The sequence below is a fragment of the Pelophylax lessonae genome, assembly GCF_965119305.1.
Source record: "Pelophylax lessonae genome assembly, chromosome: 11".
Lineage (NCBI taxonomy): Eukaryota > Metazoa > Chordata > Amphibia > Anura > Ranidae > Pelophylax > Pelophylax lessonae.
The window spans coordinates 145,103,901-145,123,335 of NC_138778.1; the positions used below are offsets into that span (position 1 = coordinate 145,103,901).

Here is a 19,435-nt window from a genome sequence, read left to right on the forward strand (position 1 = left end):
TTGTGGAGAAGTTTAAAGCCGGATTTGGATACAAAAAGATTTCCCAAGCTTTAAACATCCCAAGGAGCACTGTGCAAGCGATAATATTGAAATGGAAGGAGTATCAGACCACTGCAAATCTACGAAGACCTGGCCGTCCCTCTAAACTTTCAGCTCATACAAGGAGAAGACTGATCAGAGATGCAGCCAAGAGGCCCATGATCACTCTGGATGAACTGCAGAGATCTACAGCTGAGGTGGGAGACTCTGTCCATAGGACAACAATCAGTCGTATACTGCACAAATCTGGCCTTTATGGAAGAGTGGCAAGAAGAATTCCATTTCTTAAAGATATCCATAAAAAGTGTCGTTTAAAGTTTGCCACAAGCCACCTGGGAGACACACCAAACATGTGGAAGAAGGTGCTCTGGTCAGATGAAACCAAAATCAAACTTTTTAGCAACAATGCAAAACGTTATGTTTGGCGTAAAAGCAACACAGCTCATCACCCTGAACACACCATCCCCACTGTCAAACATGGTGGTGGCAGCATCATGGTTTGGGCCTGCTTTTCTTCAGCAGGGACAGGGAAGATGGTTAAAATTGATGGGAAGATGGATGGAGCCAAATACAGGACCATTCTGGAAGAAAACCTGATGGAGTCTGCAAAAGACCTGAGACTGGGACGGAGATTTGTCTTCCAACAAGACAATGATCCAAAACATAAAGCAAAATCTACAATGGAATGGTTCACAAACATATCCAGGTGTTAGAATGGCCAAGTCAAAGTCCAGACCTGAATCCAATCGAAAATCTGTGGAAAGAACTGAAAACTGCTGTTCACAAACGCTCTCCATCCAACCTCACTGAGCTCGAGTTGTTTTGCAAGGAGGAATGGGCAAATATTTCAGTCTCTCGATGTGCAAAACTGATAGAGACATACCCCAAGCGACTTACAGCTGTAATCGCAGCAAAAGGTGGCGCTACAAAGTATTAACTTAAGGGGGCTGAATAATTTTGCACGCCCAATTTTTCAGTTTTTTATTTGTTAAAAAAGTTTGAAATATCCAATAAATTTCGTTCCACTTCATGATTGTTTCCCACTTGTTGTTGATTCTTCACAAAAAATTACAGTTTTATACCTTTATGTTTGAAGCCTGAAATGTGGCAAAAGGTCGCAAAGTTCAAGGGGGCCGAATACTTTCGCAAGGCACTGTAAATTTATGTATTATTTATTACAGGTACTTGTATAGCATGGTCAATTTACGCAGTGCTTTACATATATTTAGTGTACATTCACCTCAGTCCTTGCCCTCAAGGAGCTTACAATCTAAGGTCCCTAACTCACATTCATATGTACACATACTAGGGCCAATTTCAGACAGAAGCCAATTAACCTACCATGTAAAGGCAAAAATTGACCAGCGCTATGGAGTGTGCGGTGAGGCGTGAAGGAATAACAGGTGTAAGCAGCCAACAACCAAACCCCAAAAGGGGTCAAGATGTATGTGGAGTGCAGAGAAAGGTTGTAAACGGCGCTACCTTGTGCAAATAAATAATTAGATAGTAATAAAGTGCAAACTCTTATAACCAATAATAAATGAGAGGGTGTGTCCCATAAAACCGAAAAGGTTAAAAAATTATATATACTGTGTATCAAGTGGGTATAAGTAAATATCCTGGTGTGTGGTGGATAAAACCCAGAAAGTGCTAAAGTGCAATGAATAAATAACATAGACAGTGTTTTTATTGTGATATACAAATAATTAAATCGTCCACTGTGAAAATAAAATAATCAAATATTGGTGAATATTCCTGGCACTGTTACTGTCAAAAGTGCAACATGCCAGTAAAAACCATATAGGTGAAGAAAGGTGAAGTCAGGGAATAATCCCGTGTGAATAAAATAGACCAAAAATAAAAATAAATATAAAAAAATAAAAAATAAAAAATAAAATGAGAAATCAGCTGCAATCACCTGTGTGACCACTAGGTGTCGCGCTGTATATACAACCTGCCCTAAACGAATGTTAGGCAAGATGGATCTTCAAAGGTCCCCCTCCACAGTCAACCAAGCACCGATTGGCGAGTTTCCATATGGGGAGAAAGAAAGGGGGAGCCTCGTGAAGTATCAAAACATGAACTGAAGAGAAAGAACGTAGCATCCACTCACTCTGAGAAGCCGTGGTAACTGCCTCGCATCAGTTGCAATCGCCGGGAAGCTTCCGCGTTCCACGGCGGTGGAGTCTCAAACCGGAAGTGACGCTGTGACGCAATGGACCCGCCCTACGCGTTTCGTCATCGACGTCTGCTGGAGAGGCCTCCAGCGATTTCTAACAGCAGCCCTGCTCATTACCCCCTCTCATCCAGGCTTTGTTAACTCTTCTCTACCTTTAAAACTCTACTACTTTAATTTCTGGACTTTTCTTGTTTAGTATCAGTTTTTGCCTTGGCACCCTAAACTTTTAATTTTGCAAAAAAATCTTATTTTTTACTGTTTGTGTTAGTAGTATGTTTTTCCGTAAGTAATTTTTCATTTTTTTTTCATCAACCCTCTCTCTAGGTTTGGCCGGGTCTTACAGTGTTTCCTGATTTCACAAACCCTGAAACTTTCAGCTGGTGGTATGACATGACAAAGGATTTTCATGATAAAGTGCCTTTTGATGGCATGTGGATAGTAAGTAGTGTTCCGGTATATTCATTGATATGCAGTTTGTAAACTATTAACTTAAAGTTAGATCAAAATAGGTGCTATTTCTTGCAATTTAGACTATGCTCTTGTTAGGATAAACAAACATGTGGGTAAGCTGCTTAGGGAAGCAATCAGCTGGATGTAGATCATCCCCTGGTATGCTAACCCATGTCAAGTGGTTTCACAGACCCATTATATCAGTGGTCCTCAACTCCGGTCCTCGGGGCCCACTAACAGGCCAGATTTTAAGTATTACCTTGGGGAGATGCAGACTAGAATACTGCAATCACTGAGCAGCAAATGAGATTACCTGTGATGTAATTTAGTTATCTTGCAAACCTGGCCTGTTAGTGGGTCCGAGGACCGGAGTTGAGGACCACTGCATTATATGACAAAACAAGTATGGTTATGTTGTGCGTTATGAAGTATGATGGATGAAGTGTATGTGGTGAAAATGTCTGTGGGGGTTTGTGTGTGCCCCTCTGTCTTGCCTGGGTTCTCCTATATACCGCTTTGGGACAAAAGGGCCATAAAAATTATAATAAGCCTAGCCCAGAAGGTGGAACTTCTTTCCATTGGTTGTGGCAGATAATAATTAACTTTTTGTGATCAGGCATTTAACTCTTTTAACCACCAAGTGTATCCTAGAGAAAAAATATGTGGTCTGAATTATTAGAACTAATTTGTGGTAAAAAATGTCAATTTTCTCATGGTACAGGCATGGCCATCTGATATTAGATGGCGTTACCAGGACTGACCATACACAGATATAATAGAAATGAGTATATATTATTAATAGAGCATTTATATCGATCAGGAATAAATGTTTTACCTATACAGTGGGGATCGAAAGTTTGGGCACCCCAGGTAAAAATTTGTATTAATGTGCATAAAGAAGCCAAGGAAAGATGGAAAAATCTCCAAAAGGCATCAAATTACAGATTAGACATTCTTATAATATGTCAACAAAAGTTAGATTTTATTTCCATCATTGACACTTTCAAAATAACAGAAAACAAAAAAATGGTGTCTGCAAAAGTTTGGGCACCCTGCAGAATTTTATAGCATGCACTGCCCCCTTTGCAAGGCTGAGACCTGCCAGTGTCATGGATTGTTCTCAATCATCGCCTGGGAAGACCAGGTGATGTCAATCTCAAAGGTTTTAAATGCCCAGACTCATCTGACCTTGCCCCAACAATCAGCACCATGGGATCTTCTAAGCAGTTGTCTAGAAAACTGAAGCTGAAAATAGTTGATGCTCACAAAGCTGGAGAAGGCTGTAAGAAGATAGCAAAGCGTTTTCAGATGTCAATATCCTCTGTTCGGAATGTAATTAAGAAATGGCAGTCATCAGGAACAGTGGAAGTTAAAGCAAGATCTGGAAGACCAAGAAAAATATCAGACAGAAAATATCAGACAGAACAGCTCGCAGAATTGTGAGAAAAACAATTCAAAACCCACGTTTGACTGCACGATCCCTCCAGAAAGATCTGGCAGACACTGGAGTTGTGGTACACTATTCCACTATAAAGAGATACTTGTACAAATATGGTCTTCATGGAAGAGTCATCAGAAGAAAACCTCTTCTACATCCTCACCACAAAAATCACCGTTTGAACTTTGCAAATGAACATATAGACAAGCCTGATGCATTTTGGAAACAAGTTCTGTGGACCGATGAGGTTATAATTGAACTTTTTGGCTGGAATGAGCAAAGGTACGTTTGGAGAAGAAGGGGCACAGAATTTAATGAAAATAACCTCTGTCCAACTGTTAAGCATGGGTGTGGATCAATCATGCTTTGGGGTTGTATTGCAGCCAGTGGCACAGGGAACATCTCACGAGTAGAAGGGAAAATGGGTTCAATAAAATGTCAGCAAATTTTGGATGGTAACTTGATGCCATCTGTGAAAAGGCTGAAGTTAAAGAGAGGATGGCTTCTACAAATAGATAATGATCCTAAACACACCTTGAAATCCACAGCGGATTACATCAAGAGGCGTAAACTGAAGGTTTTGCCATGGCCTTCACAATCTCCTGACCTCAACATAATTGAAAATCTATGAATAGACCTTAAAAGAGCAGTGCGTGACAGACAGCCCAGAAATCTCAAAGAACTGGAAGACTTTTGTAAGGAAGAATGGGCAAAGATACCTCAAACAAGAATTGAAAGACTCTTGGCTGGCTACAAAAAGCGTTTACAAGCTGTGATACTTGCCAAAGGGGGCAGTACAAGATATTAACTCTGCAGGGTGCCCAAACTTTTGCAGACACCATTTTTTTTGTTTTCTGTGTAATTTTGAAGTGTAAATGATGAAAATAAAATCTAACTTTTGTTGACATATTATAAGAATGTCTAATCTGTAATTTGATGCCTTTTGGCGATTTTTCCATCTTTCCTTGGCTTCTTTATGCACATTAATACAAATTTTTACCTGGGGTGCCCAAACTTTTGATCCCCACTGTAAAATATGGGATGTAATCTGATCATCATATATTTTTAGATAATAAATATATATAAAAATGTAATTCTTAATAGAACATTATCCTGAACATATAAATATAATTTCCATATCCCCTCTTGGTATATGATGGGCCATGGAAGTTGTACATATTTATGATCATATTGCCAAATATTTTAAAATAATGTCTGATTAGTGTGAATTTGTGACAAGAAAAGAAGAAAAAATAGTTCTTTCTATTGAGGGCTCTTTTATTCTGTGTTTAACTTTCCCAGAGTCTGGTAATTGGATAACCAATATTGCTGCCTTTTCCTTGCAGTCTATTATAAGATGTCTTTGTAGGTAAACCTTCCCCCAAGGTTGTCTCACCTGGGATAAGCAATTGAGTTGGCTGTGTTTCCAAAGTATTATCATTCAAGGCTCTTCAAATACAATCTATTTGTGACCATAGAATATAGCTGTCCTTGGCTTTTATCTTTCGTTTCAGCACAATGAGCCAATTTACAACTCTTCATCTTCAATATGGTGGCAAAAACACAGGGTGTTCTGTCTGAAGACCTTTGTGAATGACCTGGGTTTAAACCTGTTTTGAGGTTTATTTAGTATTAAATCTCCATAATCAATTTATGAAAATATCTCTATTGCTTCAAAATATTTCTGACAGTTATATGCAGGCCAATGTACACTTAATCTCTTTGCTGTGCATTGTGTGCAGGGCCGCTGATAGGGGGGACCACCAGTCCTCTTGTAGGGGGCCCGGGCAAACAGGGGGGGGGGGCAGAAACAGTACGGGGAATCGGTGCAGTTGGGCGGAGGGACAATTACAGAAGGAAGCCCTGTGCAGCTCTCTGCAGCAGCTGAAAGACAGTTTCTCCCTCCTGCCAGCTTTCAGCTGCTGCAGGGAGAGACACAGACACAGGGCATCGTTCCTGTAATTACTTCTCTGACACCGATCCCCCTCCCTGTTCTGCCTGCTTCTGATCCCCCCTTCCCATGTGCCCGCTTTTCACTGTGACCCCCCCCCCCCCGCATCGCTGCAGGCTTCCTTGTCCTGTAAAAAAATAACAAATTGTAAAACAGCAATTAAACATTGTAATAAATAATTTAAAAAAATTGTAAAATAAAATAGCAGTAATTATTGTTAAAGTTAAAAAAAAAAAAAAAAGTAATTATTTATTTATTTATTTTTTTAATGTAAAAAACAAACAAAAAGGGTAAGTGCCGGTTCACACTGAAGCGGCATGACTTAGGGGGGCGACCTATGAAGTCCCATGCACCACGACTTCGGCACGACTTGCACGGACTTCATAAAATGAATGTCTATGCAAGTCGCTCCAGGTCGCCCCGAAGTAGTACAGGACCCTTTTTCTAAGTCGGAGCGACTTGTGTCGCTCCTATTAGAACGGCTCCTGTAGCAGTCAATGGACCGCGACGGTGCGCGACTTGTCAGGCTGACCAAGTCGTACTAGTGTGAATGGAGACTAATTCACACATGTTCTCTGTTATGAATGTGTCCGACAATAATTATTTTAGTGAAAATATTGTCTTGAATAATTCAGTGGGGGGGGGGGGGGGGGGCTGTATGGGGCCCTGTGATTTCTAACAGCAGCCCTGCTTGTGTGTATACACAGTTCCCTTCATTAGTTACAAAATGCTAGACATCGAGCTGCACATCTGGAGAGAAACACAAATATCCTTGCCTAGGGGTACCCTCATTCTGTTTAAAACAGGAAGAAGGTCTAAAGCAGGGGTCTTCAAACTATGGCCCTCTAGTTGTTTAGGAACTACAATTCCCAGCATGCCTAGTCATGTCTGTGATTGTCAGGGTTTTACAATACCTCATGGGATGTGTAGTTCGCCAACAGCTGGAGGGCCGTAGTTTGAGGATCCCTGCTCTAGATGGTGTCTTGAATTCAAAGATAGCTAGTTTGATTTATGTGAGCCATGTTTTGATAATCTAACCTTTATTATGCTTACATTTAAGCCAAGCAACACTAAATTTTTATAGTCACTCCTGCTTATGGCAAGATGACCAAACAAGTAGTTTTGGAGCTCCAACCAAAAGGGGAAGTTAGGGCTTTTTCACACACGGAGTCCGTCAGGCGGACTCCGTTTTTCTCAGCGGGGGATCGATCCGCCGATCCCCCGCTGAGCAGAAGGTTGACAGCTGTGTCTCCATGCTGTGTGCTGAGACACAGCTGTCAGGTCCCCATGAATCTCTATGGGGGAATCGGGTCTGTCCATTCTCATCCGATCCGCTGGGCGGATGGAAAATAGGGTTTCCATCCGTCCAGATTTGACGGATGGGATGTCAGCGGACATGTCTCTGCTGACATCCGATGCCCCATAGGAATGCATGGGGTGACCGTTCAGATCTGCCTGAAAAACTGACAGGCGGATCTGAACGGTTTGCCTGTGTGAAAGGGGCCTTACACTTTAAGGACTCTTCCCTCGCTCCTCTTGACGAATTGGCACTTTTGAGGAACGAGTACCCAATTTTAACAGGTACCTGCTGCCACTTCCGCTCCTCCCTCCCCCCTGCAATCTTCTGGGACACCTGACAAGTCCCAGAAGACTGCATCCACCATTTAGGATATGCAGCACTGCTTGTGCAGGGGGTGCCCATAGTGAAGATGCTGGTGCCAAGGAAAGGCAGAGGGTGAAACCAACTGGGGTGAGCACAACGCTGCATCATGGGAAAGGTGAGTGGCTGTTTTTTTTTTTTTTTTGAAAGTCAGCAGCTACAGATTTTGTAGCTGCTGACTTTTATTTTTTTTTTTACAGGAGACTTTAACTCCACTCTAGGTACCCTTCAGATTTACTATATATACCTGATGTTACAATACCTCAGGTACCTTGCAAGTGGGAAGTGTGTCATAATGGGAGCCACTTGGCTTGGAGCTTTCTTGTTTGCAAGTTTGAAGTCTGTCGCTGACTTGCAGTGATGCTGTGTAGGATCTTTGCTTTGTCTCCTCTATAGTGTATTTTCCTTTTTATATATAGGTGAGTGTTGATAGGCACACTTTGAAGAGTGTTGCAGAGAGTTTTGAGGTTCAAACTCTGTACTGAGTATACTTCTGTGCCCATTGCATTCACTCTCAGGGGATATGGCCTTCTCTTAAAGAGGAAGTAAACCCTCCTCTGCAACTTGTACCTATAGGTAATCCTATGATAAGGCTTACCTATAGGTACTGTAAATATCTCCTAAACATGTACCGTTTAGGAGATATTTACCTTACATGCAGCCAGTGACGTCACTGGCGCATGCGCTCTGAAGGAACGGCCGCTGGTACCGTTCCTTCAGAGCCCCGTGCCGTGACCGTCGGCTCCCGCACGCATGCGCGGGAGTGACGTCACCCCGGCTCCGGCCAATCAGATGGCCGATTGCTGCAATCCCAGAAGACGGGCGACTGAACATGTCACCCGTCATACAGCTAAGCGGGCGGCACGGCGGGGGCTCGTTCTAAGGTAAGTATTTCATAATGAGCTAGTATGCGATGCATACTAGCTCATTATGGGTTTCTCTTTCAGATTGAAAAAAAAAATTTTTTTTAATGGGTTACAACCTCTTTAAACCCAGTTTTTTTCTGTGTGCTGTGGTGTGCTGCAAAATAAGTTTGTTACTGTGCTGTGTGTCAGGGCTGTGTAAATATTAGAACTAGATGGATAAACCTACAAATTCTTTGGCATATATGTATTTCACCTATTTGTTTCGCGGTTTTGGTGGAGTTCAGTTATTTCGGTGTATTTTGTAGCCTTAGGGCTCTTTCACACGGCCGCTCCGTGTGAAAGCTCCGCTGCGGGACTTTTTTTTTTCCACGGGGCGGATGACATTTGTGTCATCCGCTCCGTATGCCCGCATATCATCCCATCCGTTTGCGGATGATATGCGGACCTAATGTAAGTCTATGGGGATTGCGGATGTCAGCGGATGACACCGCTGACATCCGATTTTCCTTCCTTTCCGTTTTTTGAACGGAGGAAAAATGGGGTTCTGTTCCGTTCCAAAAAACGGAACAGAACTGAAAGGAGGAAAATCGGATGTCAGCGGATGGTATTCCGCAATGCCATAGACTTACATTATGTCCGTAAATCATCCGCAAAAAAATAGGATGATTTGCGGACACACGGAGCCCTTAATCATAATAAGTAAAGAAAAATGTATCCAAAACTAGAGTTAAGCAGCTTAAGGTTATTGTGTCACATGCACATTAGGGCGTTTAGCGGCATATTTCAAGAGGAGAGTTTGGAGGCAAGAAAAAAAGCCCATCACAAATGAGTTTTTAAGAGGTGTTTTCAGGCATAAAAAATGGTAAACATGCTGCGTTTGGTAGAGTTTTTAGTGTTTTCAAGTATATATTAAAAAAATGAGTAGAAGGTTATGTTTTGGGAAAAAAATATTATAAAAGCAAATGCAATAAAGCTACTATGAACATTTTTCTGCCAGAGGTTCTGGCATTTTTTTCTGCTTCTAGTGTGTTTTGGAATTTTGAAAGCAGAGCTAAAGTTGGGGAAAAATGTGAACAGGCAGGCTCCTTAAAATACACTTAATAATACCTGTCTGTCTACAATCCCCCATAGAATGTACACCTAGATGTGCATGAAAATTCACAATGTTATTTTCCTCTAAAAAAGTAACATCAGTCATACTATAACAATAATTTCTTTTTGTTTTCACAAAATAAACAAATTGCAGGAATGAATTAAATTGAGTAATTCTGATTTGTGGTCTTGTTATGCTTTGTTGTAGGACATGAATGAACCATCTAACTTTGTTGCTGGCTCATTGGATGGCTGTCCAGATAATAAACTTGAAAACCCTCCATACGTGCCTGGTAAGATTTGCTAACATATTGAAGAAGAGGCTACACTTAGCATTCACTCTACATCTATAGTAGTTTTATACTCTGTCCGGTGTAGAGATAAGCTGTCCATAGATGGATTAAAATGTGGCCAGTTCAGCAGAGATTGGATAAATTTCAATCAATCTATGGCCGTTCCCGCTTCAGAGAAATCATCGAATAAATGGCTTCTCTCGACTGGGCTGTTGAAAAATTTCACTCAATTACTGAGTATGTAGCCAATGGCTGCAGCGCTGATCGGTTTACTCTGACAGTGGAGTCCCCTCTGTCAGAATACAATAGCGCAGTGGGAGGGATTCTTTCATCCACCTCTAATGTGTGAATGGGGGAATCGGTTTGCTTTTTTTAACAGCTGGATCGGAAAAAAAAAATCATCTATGACCAGCCTTACATACAGAGGATCTTCTAGATAAAATCATGCCTAGCCCTTTTTATAGTACATCCTAAATGGAAATTCAAGGTGTTAGAATACAGATGGAGTCCAGTGGAGCAGCCCCGTGGGCATACAATGGGAACCTTCACTTCTAAAATCAGATCACATGTTCCTGTTGCTTTGCTTAATACTTCAGATAAGAAGCCTTGTAGGAGGCCATGCAGCAAAGGATCAAGTTGGTATTGAGTTACAGTCACAATACACTGAGGAGTTTTCTTTTTAAGTTACTCATTAAGCATGGGATGTACTAAGCTGTCAATCTGTCTCTAAATGTATAGAGAGGGGGACAAGTTCCTGCTGTCAATGAAGGATTCCATCTCCATATCATTCTGAGTAGTGGTGGCACTGGAAATGGTAGAATCTCTGAACGTCATTGCAGTACCTCCAATATTGTTACCCAGATACCCAGGGCTAAGTAAATAAAAAGATAAATACCAAGGTGCATTCTTTAGGTGTAAGGATTGCTGCAAATGGAAAAATATACTTCTTCAACTGTAATACATCAGAATTACATTGCATCAGGTATCTTTTGTAGTTGAAATTGAGACAGCAGTGACAGTATCCATAATATATTAACAAAAAAAAAGAAGAGAAACCTCAATGACCAGAGCTAGCACAAGATGACACTTTGCAGTACTGTACTATGAGCCATAGCTAATGTGTTAATAGTAATACACCCTTGAATCCATTGCAGCCTTGGCTCACAGTAAAAGAGCTGAATGGCACTGGCCATAATTCAGCCCAAAAGAGGACCGGCTATAAGCACAATTGATATTATTATTATATAGGATTTATACAGCGCTGACAGTTTCCGCAGCGCTTTACAACTTGAGGGTAGACACTACAAATACAATACACTTTAATACAGTAGGAATCAGAGGGCCCTGCTCCTTAGAGCTTACAATCTAAGAGATTGTAATCTTATGCATGTAATCTACAATCTTTTACATCCCACCTGTTGTTGCAGTGCAGAATCATCAATCCTCCCTCCTCTGCATAGTAACCATAAGGTCCTGTTCACACTAAAGTGCAGTGCGGGAGAGCTGCGCTCCTGCACCACATTCCAATCTCAATGCCCTTGTAATCTGCTTTTGAAGATCAGTTCAAGTTAACACCCCAAATGAAGGTCACAACGCATTGTGTTTCCTGCATGGGATCCCATGCAATGCGGTTGCCGCACATTTCAGAAAGTAGTGCATGCACTACTTTTGGTGCGGTGCAATTTCAGCCCATTTAAAATAAATGGGGTTGAAATCCCACTGTGCAGAACTGCATGTAAAGCACACAGGAACCGCACAATGTTCCTGTGCGATTCAAGTGCAGCTCCTAGTGTGAATGGGCCCTTAAAGCGGAGTTCCACCCTAAATTTATACTTACCTCCATCTTCTTGCTCCGGGTCACCTGAAAAACAAATGAAAAACAAATGGTAACATAATCGCAATTTTTATTTTTTTTTTACTTACCTGGTTTAGAAGAAAATATACTTACCTTACTTCCTCTTCCTCCCCTCGGCGGCCACGGCAATTCGTCACTTCCTGGCTTGCAATGATTCCTGGGAGCTGAACGTCATCGCTCCCAGGAATCAATGCGCCTGCAGCGGCCCCGACGTCAGTTCCGGTGCAGGCGCCGTCATACCTTGCAAAACAGTGACGGCGGGGCCGGTGCAGTGCATCGCGGGACCGAAGAGGACGCAGAAGAGGATCGCGCTGGCTTCAAGCTGCCCACACCTGAGATGGCAGCGCTGGAGAAGAAATTTTCAAGGTAAGTATTTCTTCTAAAAGGTGAGTGCAACCCGGGACAGATCAGAGGCTAGCCATTGTGGAATGCACTAGCCCTGACTGTCCCGGGAGTATTCTTATTCAAAAAAACGTTCCCGGGGTGGAACTCCGCTTTATTTAATGAATCCAGGTATGGATATCCAGCTTGGACCAATGCAACTATGCATATACCATATCTGACCGATGTCCCTTGAAGTTGGAAATCACTGAAGTAGACACTGCTGTTCCAATGATCTACACAAGCATTCTCTGATTGGACGAGGTGGAGAGTGTGACATCACCGCTCTGCCACGTCCAATCATAAAATGATTTGCATTGCTTCAGAAAATGCAAAGCATTCTGTAAATGGCACCCCTCCTGTGTGGCCAACCTCTTGTATTCAGTAAGCAGCAGTGCAGTCACTTGACCCAGGACCTGGAAGCAAATGGACATCATTGGAGTAGCCGTGTCTACATCATTGATCCCCAGCTTCCAGGTGCATTGGCCAGATTTGTTATATACATATCCTATTTAGCTATATAACCTAACCTATCTTTTATGCTCTACTGTTGCTTGTGTAGTGTTTATTTCTTGACCCATATCATTTTATGTCATTGTAGCTGTGAAAGGTGGCACCCTGCGGCACGCTACTATTTGCACCTCCAGTCAGCAGAACATCTCCTCCCACTACAACCTTCATAATTTGTATGGCCTCTCAGAAGCAATTGCATCATACCAGTAAGTGAGAACCAGAAAGAACAGAAAAATGCTGCTACTGGAAGATGACTGTCCCCCAGAGGTTGCCCTGACCTTGAAAGCCCCCCGACACCTCTGACACCCTGGGTTCTAACATAATTCAAAGAGAATACAAATGCAAAAGACACCAAAGAAATAACAGAGTTTTCAATATTCTTGGGTTAACAAGGGAAAGAAGAATGTAAAATGTGAAAATTCCCCAAATTGCAACTTTGGCATAAGCAGAATTACAGAGATATGCAATGAAATGGTAAGAACAGTGAACCTGGTGGTAAAAGCCAATAATTCTTAAGGGAACCTATGACTCCAGGTACAAGAAAATACTTTTTGTCAGTCAGCTCCCTCTAAGCCCTGATGCCACAGGCGAAAAGAAACAACAAAACACGATATGTAAAACCTGAGTGAGCGTTCACTTTGAAGATAAATAGGTGCTGTAGGTTGATTCCTTTGCATGGAGGAGTGTTTGGGATAAGAGTGTCAGAACTCTTCAGCTCGCTATTAAGGGGCCCAAAGGTGTTGCTGTGTAATAGCGACCAGCAAAGGTAAATAGGCTAAGCAAGGTGTTTCCCAGCAAAAGGCCTTTGATGTAGAAAAGGGTGGAGTAAAGGTGTTTGCATGCAGTGTCCCTGAATGTAATATTAAGGGTGGGCTTCTGCCTGCTCACCAATCCTGGGGATACCAAGACTTGTGGAGATAGGATGTCCCAGAACTGGCTCTCAAAGGATCTGCAGTCCGACGAAGAATGTCCGACTGGCAGCCAGCCTGACGACCTAGGGATTCAGCGTTGTCTGCCTGGGCGTAGGTAAAAGTGCCCTGAGTAGCCACACTGCCAGTGAGAGGCCAGTGACTGAGGATCTGCATTCAGGAATAAGGCTCACTCACAGAAAAGCACTACGCGCTGTTCAGGCTGCGGCGCTTACTTACACCAGCCAGGGGAGCACAGCCTCTTTCTCCTGCAGCTGTAGATCCTGTGCCCCAAGAGAGCGAGCCCTTCATGGACAGTTATATTTATTTGCTCACCCAGAATTCTCTCTCTATCCAGCCAGCTGCTGCTGTAGTTTGCAGCAGATTTAGATCCATTGGAATCCCGTCTTTCTGGACTACATGTCCCCCAATCCCCTGCTTTCAGTAGTGGTCTCTCTCTCTCTCTCTCTCTCTGCAATTAGAAAATTATATCATAATTCCCCTGCTGGGCACTAGAGGGAACAAAGCTCGATGTAAGCTTCATTTGCATGGAGGAATGTCCCATGATGGCAAAAGCGATCTTGCCAGCACTTGGCTACATTGTTATAAAAGGTATGCATTTATATGATTTAGACCCGGTTCACACTGCCACAATTTTTCAGGCGACTTGGTCACCTGACAAGTCGTGCTCCATTCTGTGCAATGGAACCGTTCTAATCAGAGCGACTTAAGTCGCTCCAACTTAGAAAAAGGTTCCTGCACTACTACGGGGCGACATCAGAGCGGCTTGCATTGACTTCTATTATAGAAGTCGTTTGCAAGCTGCGATGAAGTCGTGCTGCACGGGGCGGCTCAAAGTCGGGGAGACTGAGTCGCCCCCAGTGTGAACCTGCTCTTATACTGTATTTAGAATATAATGTAAACTTTTTCTGATTAGCATGCATGAGTATGTAACCATTTAGGGATTTCCCTTTGGGTTATAAGATTTTCTGTTTCTCTATAGTAGGTAGGTATAAGAATCTGTGATCATGTTTCCACCCCACAGCTGACCTGCAGGGGTTAAAGAAAAACTAAGGGCAAATCTTTTTCTTTTAATTTTGAGTAAGAGAGGTTCATTCGAGTAAGGGAGGGTTATAACCCCTGTCATATTTTTTCCCCTATTTGTGTCTCAATGGGGAAATTTCCCTTCACTTCTAGCCCCATAGCCACAACAGGAAGTGAGGCAATCCCTGGTTATCACCAGAACTGGTGTCCCCTTTGAAAGATTGCCTCTCTATTCCTGTTCTAGTGACAACCCAAAATTTGAGATTTTCTTTTACTTTAAAGGTTAACTCCACTTTCATGGGGAAAAAAGTAAATAAAGAAAAAAATAATATTGTGTATACCAGGGCTTGAAAAACTCGAGGTGCCAGGTCGCATTGACGCCTAGAATTAGCAGCTTGGCTCCTGGCCTACACTGCGACAGGTGTCTTGTCCCAGACATCCCAAGTCTCCTGCGAGGCTGCGGCTCCCTGACACCCGCAAGTGCCGCGTAATATCCCGGCTGTCTGTCTCAGATGTCAGAACTAAGCTGATGCTTCCTGTATAGTTCCAGCTCTGTCCTGTCACAGGCGGAGTAATATCAAATGCACTCCGTCTGTGAGGAGACTGAGAGATACAGGAAGCATCGGCTCTGCATGCTTCCTCTATCGCCGCTGCTCACACTCTCCACCACCATTTCCCGCCAGCAGTAACAGCAGTACCCACCAGCAGTACCCACCAGCAGTACCAGCTAGCAGTACCCAGCCAGCAGCACCCACAGAAGTACCAGCCAACAGTACCCACCAGCAGTAACCACCAGCAGTACCTGCCAGCAGTAGATCATAAGTTCTAGAGTGCAACTAGCCCCCAGGACATAACTGTAAATATCCCAGCATGTGCAGTGTTTCTGACTCCTCCCACCATCACCCCTTCAAATCACTGAAGTGGTCATGGTGGTTAGAGTGTTCCTGTAATACCACTCAGAAGAAGTATAACCTCTGTATACTGATTCCATTTCATTTCATCATCCTCTAGTAAATTGATGGGGGGAGGGGGGTGGGCGGAGTGCCCCCTCCCTGAAATTAGTTTTTGCAGGTTGGGATGTCTTTTGTCCCCATGCAGCCCCCGTCTGAGGGTGTGCAGACTAAGATTCCACGCAGGCCGGTAATTGAGGCCGCGGCTTTGTATCCTGCTGTAGGGAGATGCTTACAATGGGGAACTGGCGCCCTTTTGTGGTGGCCGGGGCTGCAACAAGCAGTCACTGTTAGCACTGAGGGTTTCCCCTGCCTGTTGTCACTGCTCGGGGAGGAGGTTGAAGATGTTGAGGGCTTGATCTGGCGCCCTGTCCTTAACGGTGTGTGTGGGGCAGCTGGTCGGAACAGCCTCAGTTCCATATACAACCCCACAAAGTTTTTTTTATGTATTTTTTTTTCCATTAAAATTCATTTTTTAAATTTTTTTTTTAATCTTCTCCCTGTCATGCCACACAGCCGAAGGCCCCTTTCACACGGGTTGTCTTATCAGGTCCACCTGTCAGTTTTTCAGGCGGACCTGATCCAACCCTTCAGTCTCCTCTATGGAGTGGCAGATGTCCACTGACAACCGCCGCCATCCAATCCTGTTGGCCAAAAACAAACGGATGGTGGCCCTACTTTCCATCCATCCAATGGATCGAATCAGAGGGCTTCGAATTGAAATGGACAGGCAGTCCATCTGACTGCCCCATAGAGGACTGTGTCCATGTTCGCTCTGCATAGTGGAGCAGACAAGACCTGTCATCAACCCGCTCAGCGAGGATTAGTGGAGAAATCCTTCTGCTTAGCAGAGGTGCACATGTGAAAGGGGCCTAAGGTGGCATGAGTTACTGGATCACTGGATCTCCTGTCGCCTCCAACTTCACTGCACTGTCTTTCCCTAGTGAGCCACTGCCCATCACACCATTAAGCCAACACGGGCCAGGCAAAATCAGCCCGTTCATTAAAAACTGGCTGCCATTCGGCCCATGTGTATGGCAGCCGGTCCGACAGAAGCCGGCCGTTCAGCATGAGCAAAAAAAAAAAACTGTCTCCTAACTTTTTTAGCTGGCTCCTAGATTTCAAGCAAATTTGTCAAGCCCGGACGTATACAATTGCAATACAAGTCATATTGTAATTGAATGTTATTAAAAATGAACATAAAAGGACTGGCGCAACCGGACTGAAAAGTAACCTCAATGGGCTCCTAATAATCAAAGGAAAACTAAACGGACCTGAAAGATGTTATAAAAGAGTCCATGGAGTCCATACATGAAACCGGTCTGTGCTCTCCTGAAGGCAGCTTAATCTCAAGTGTAGAAGAAAAACTTGCAGGATGCTGGAAGAAAAAGAAAAGCGCCACTCTGAGTGCAGTAAACTCGGTACTTTATTAGCCATATACCATCATGGGTACTCACAAGATAAAAAATGTAAAAGCATGATGAATTCCTCAGATGATCGGTAGGTCCAAGGCCTCAGCGAGGGGGGGCTGTTGTGCTCCAGACAAATCCGTGACTGACTGCAAGAGTCAGCGATATGCGGACCTAGGGGACACCAGCAGCGCCTTCGGCGGCGGACTTCCGGGTTGGGCGTGGAACGTGGGGCGTGATGACGTAGGCGACGCGTTGTCGGAGCATGCGCTCCTTCCTCAGGCCTCTGAAGCCGCCATCTTAGAAAGGGGCATTATATAGGGAAGGGACAGTCTGCTGCCGCAGGGTCCTAAGAAGAGTCTAAGGGTTGTAATAGACTCTTCTCCGACAACGCGTCGCCTACGTCATCACGCCCCACGTTCCACGCCCAACCCGGAAGTCCGCCGCCGAAGGCGCTGCTGGTGTCCCCTAGGTCCGCATATCGCTGACTCTTGCAGTCAGTCACGGATTTGTCTGGAGCACAACAGCCCCCCCTCGCTGAGGCCTTGGACCTACCGATCATCTGAGGAATTCATCATGCTTTTACATTTTTTATCTTGTGAGTACCCATGATGGTATATGGCTAATAAAGTACCGAGTTTACTGCACTCAGAGTGGCGCTTTTCTTTTTCTTCCTGTTATTAAAAATGACCTTTCCTTTTTAATCTGCAGCCCCTGTAATTTTCTATAAATGCAATATGGCTACCTGGAGCTTGTCTGTACACAGAATGTATACTGACCACACCCCAGAAACATTATTTCCTGTTTGTGTGATTGGCTCCCTGATTTTCCCAGAAGTCTGCCTGAGATACAAGTCAGATTTCTGGCATCCCCTGCTACAAAAATGTCATTTTTGGTGAGATTCTCCGAATAGGAACACGTCTAAAGGGATGCAGGACCAGCAGCTTTTCTCATCAGCTGCACAGCTGATAATTTTGAAACCACTCCCATTGGGTTCACTCCACACAGGGTCACAGAGGAACAAACAGTTAATTCTTCAGAATAACAAATGGGAAGAATCTGCAACAAAGGTTGTTAAAACCCTGCAATGTACAGAGATCACCCAGATGGGAATGTTTTTTTTTCTCAACTAAAGTGGAGTTACACTTTAACTCTCGGTGATAACGGTCTACAGGACAAACAAATATTTTCCACCACATCCTTTTAAAAGAAGTCAATTAAATGATCAACTTCTGCTGAACAGGGATGGCCATACACTGATCTAAATTTGTCCGGTCCCTGCTGAACCAGCTAAATTTTTATCAGTTTGTGGCTAGCCTAAAGGCTAAGTTCATTCAAGTTGAACCACTTGCCGATAAGCTGCCATACTTATGCGGCAGGTCAGCTCTGTCCTGCGAAACTACGTACCTTTAAGTCGTTTAGCGGGACAGCTAGTGGGGGCGCATGTGTGTATGCCCTGATTAGTCACAGGAGGAACCAATCAGCAGGTCTGGCAATGTCCACCGGGCACCCGCGATTGCTCCCTGTGGAGACAGAATGGCTCTCTGCCAATGTAAACAAGGCAGACCGCTGTTCTGTCAGCAATGAACACAGGTCTCTGTGTTCGTCCAGCAAGCTCACCCCCACACAGTTAGAAAGCACCCCCTAGGGACACATTTAACCCTTTAATCACCCCTGGTGTTAACCCCTTCCCTGCCAGTGTCATTATTACAGTAACCGTGCATATGTATAGCACTGATTACTGTAGTAATGTCACTGGTACCCCCAAAAGTGTCAAATGTCAGTTAGGGGTCCGATGTGTCCGCCGCAATGTCGTAGTCCTGCTAATAATCACAGACCACCGCCATTACTAGTAAAAAATAAATAAATAAAAATGACATAAATCTATTCCCTAGTTTGTAGATGCGATAACTTTTGCACAAACCAATCAATACGCACTTATTGGGATTTATTTTATCAAAAATATGAAGCAGAAAACATCTTAGCCTAAAATTATGAAAAAATTTGATTTTTACATTTTTTTTTTTTATTGGGAATGTTTTATAGCAGAAAGTAAAAAAATATTATTTATTTATTTTTATTTATTTAGAATTGTCACTCTTTTTTTGTTTAGAGCGCAAAAAATAAAAATCGCACAGGTGATCAAATAGCACCAAAAGAAAGCTCTGTTTGTGGGAAAAAAAGCACATCAATTTTATTTGGGTACAGCATCGCACGACTGCGCAATTGTCCGTTAAAGTAACGCAGTGCCGTATCACATAAAAACGCCTGGTCATTAAAGGGGAAAATCTTCCGGTCCAGAAGTTGTTAAAAGCTTTGTTGATCCTCAGTGCTGCCTTTATTTAGATTTAAAGTATACCTGCCATGACAGAATTATGTAGGCTGTCATTGCTGACCTCCTTTAACA

General features: G+C 43.3%; 1 protein-coding gene across 1 annotated transcript in view; it reads left to right on the forward strand.

Moving 5' to 3' along the window:
- The window catches only part of GAA (alpha glucosidase), a 193,319-nt gene that overhangs the window by 127,601 nt on the left and 46,283 nt on the right, over window positions 1-19,435 (forward strand). Inside the window, exons 10-12 of the mRNA XM_082271730.1 lie at window positions 2,543-2,656; window positions 9,884-9,968; window positions 12,806-12,923. Coding sequence (XP_082127856.1) covers window positions 2,543-2,656; window positions 9,884-9,968; window positions 12,806-12,923 — 317 coding nt within the window. The remainder of the gene's footprint in view (window positions 1-2,542; window positions 2,657-9,883; window positions 9,969-12,805; window positions 12,924-19,435) is intronic.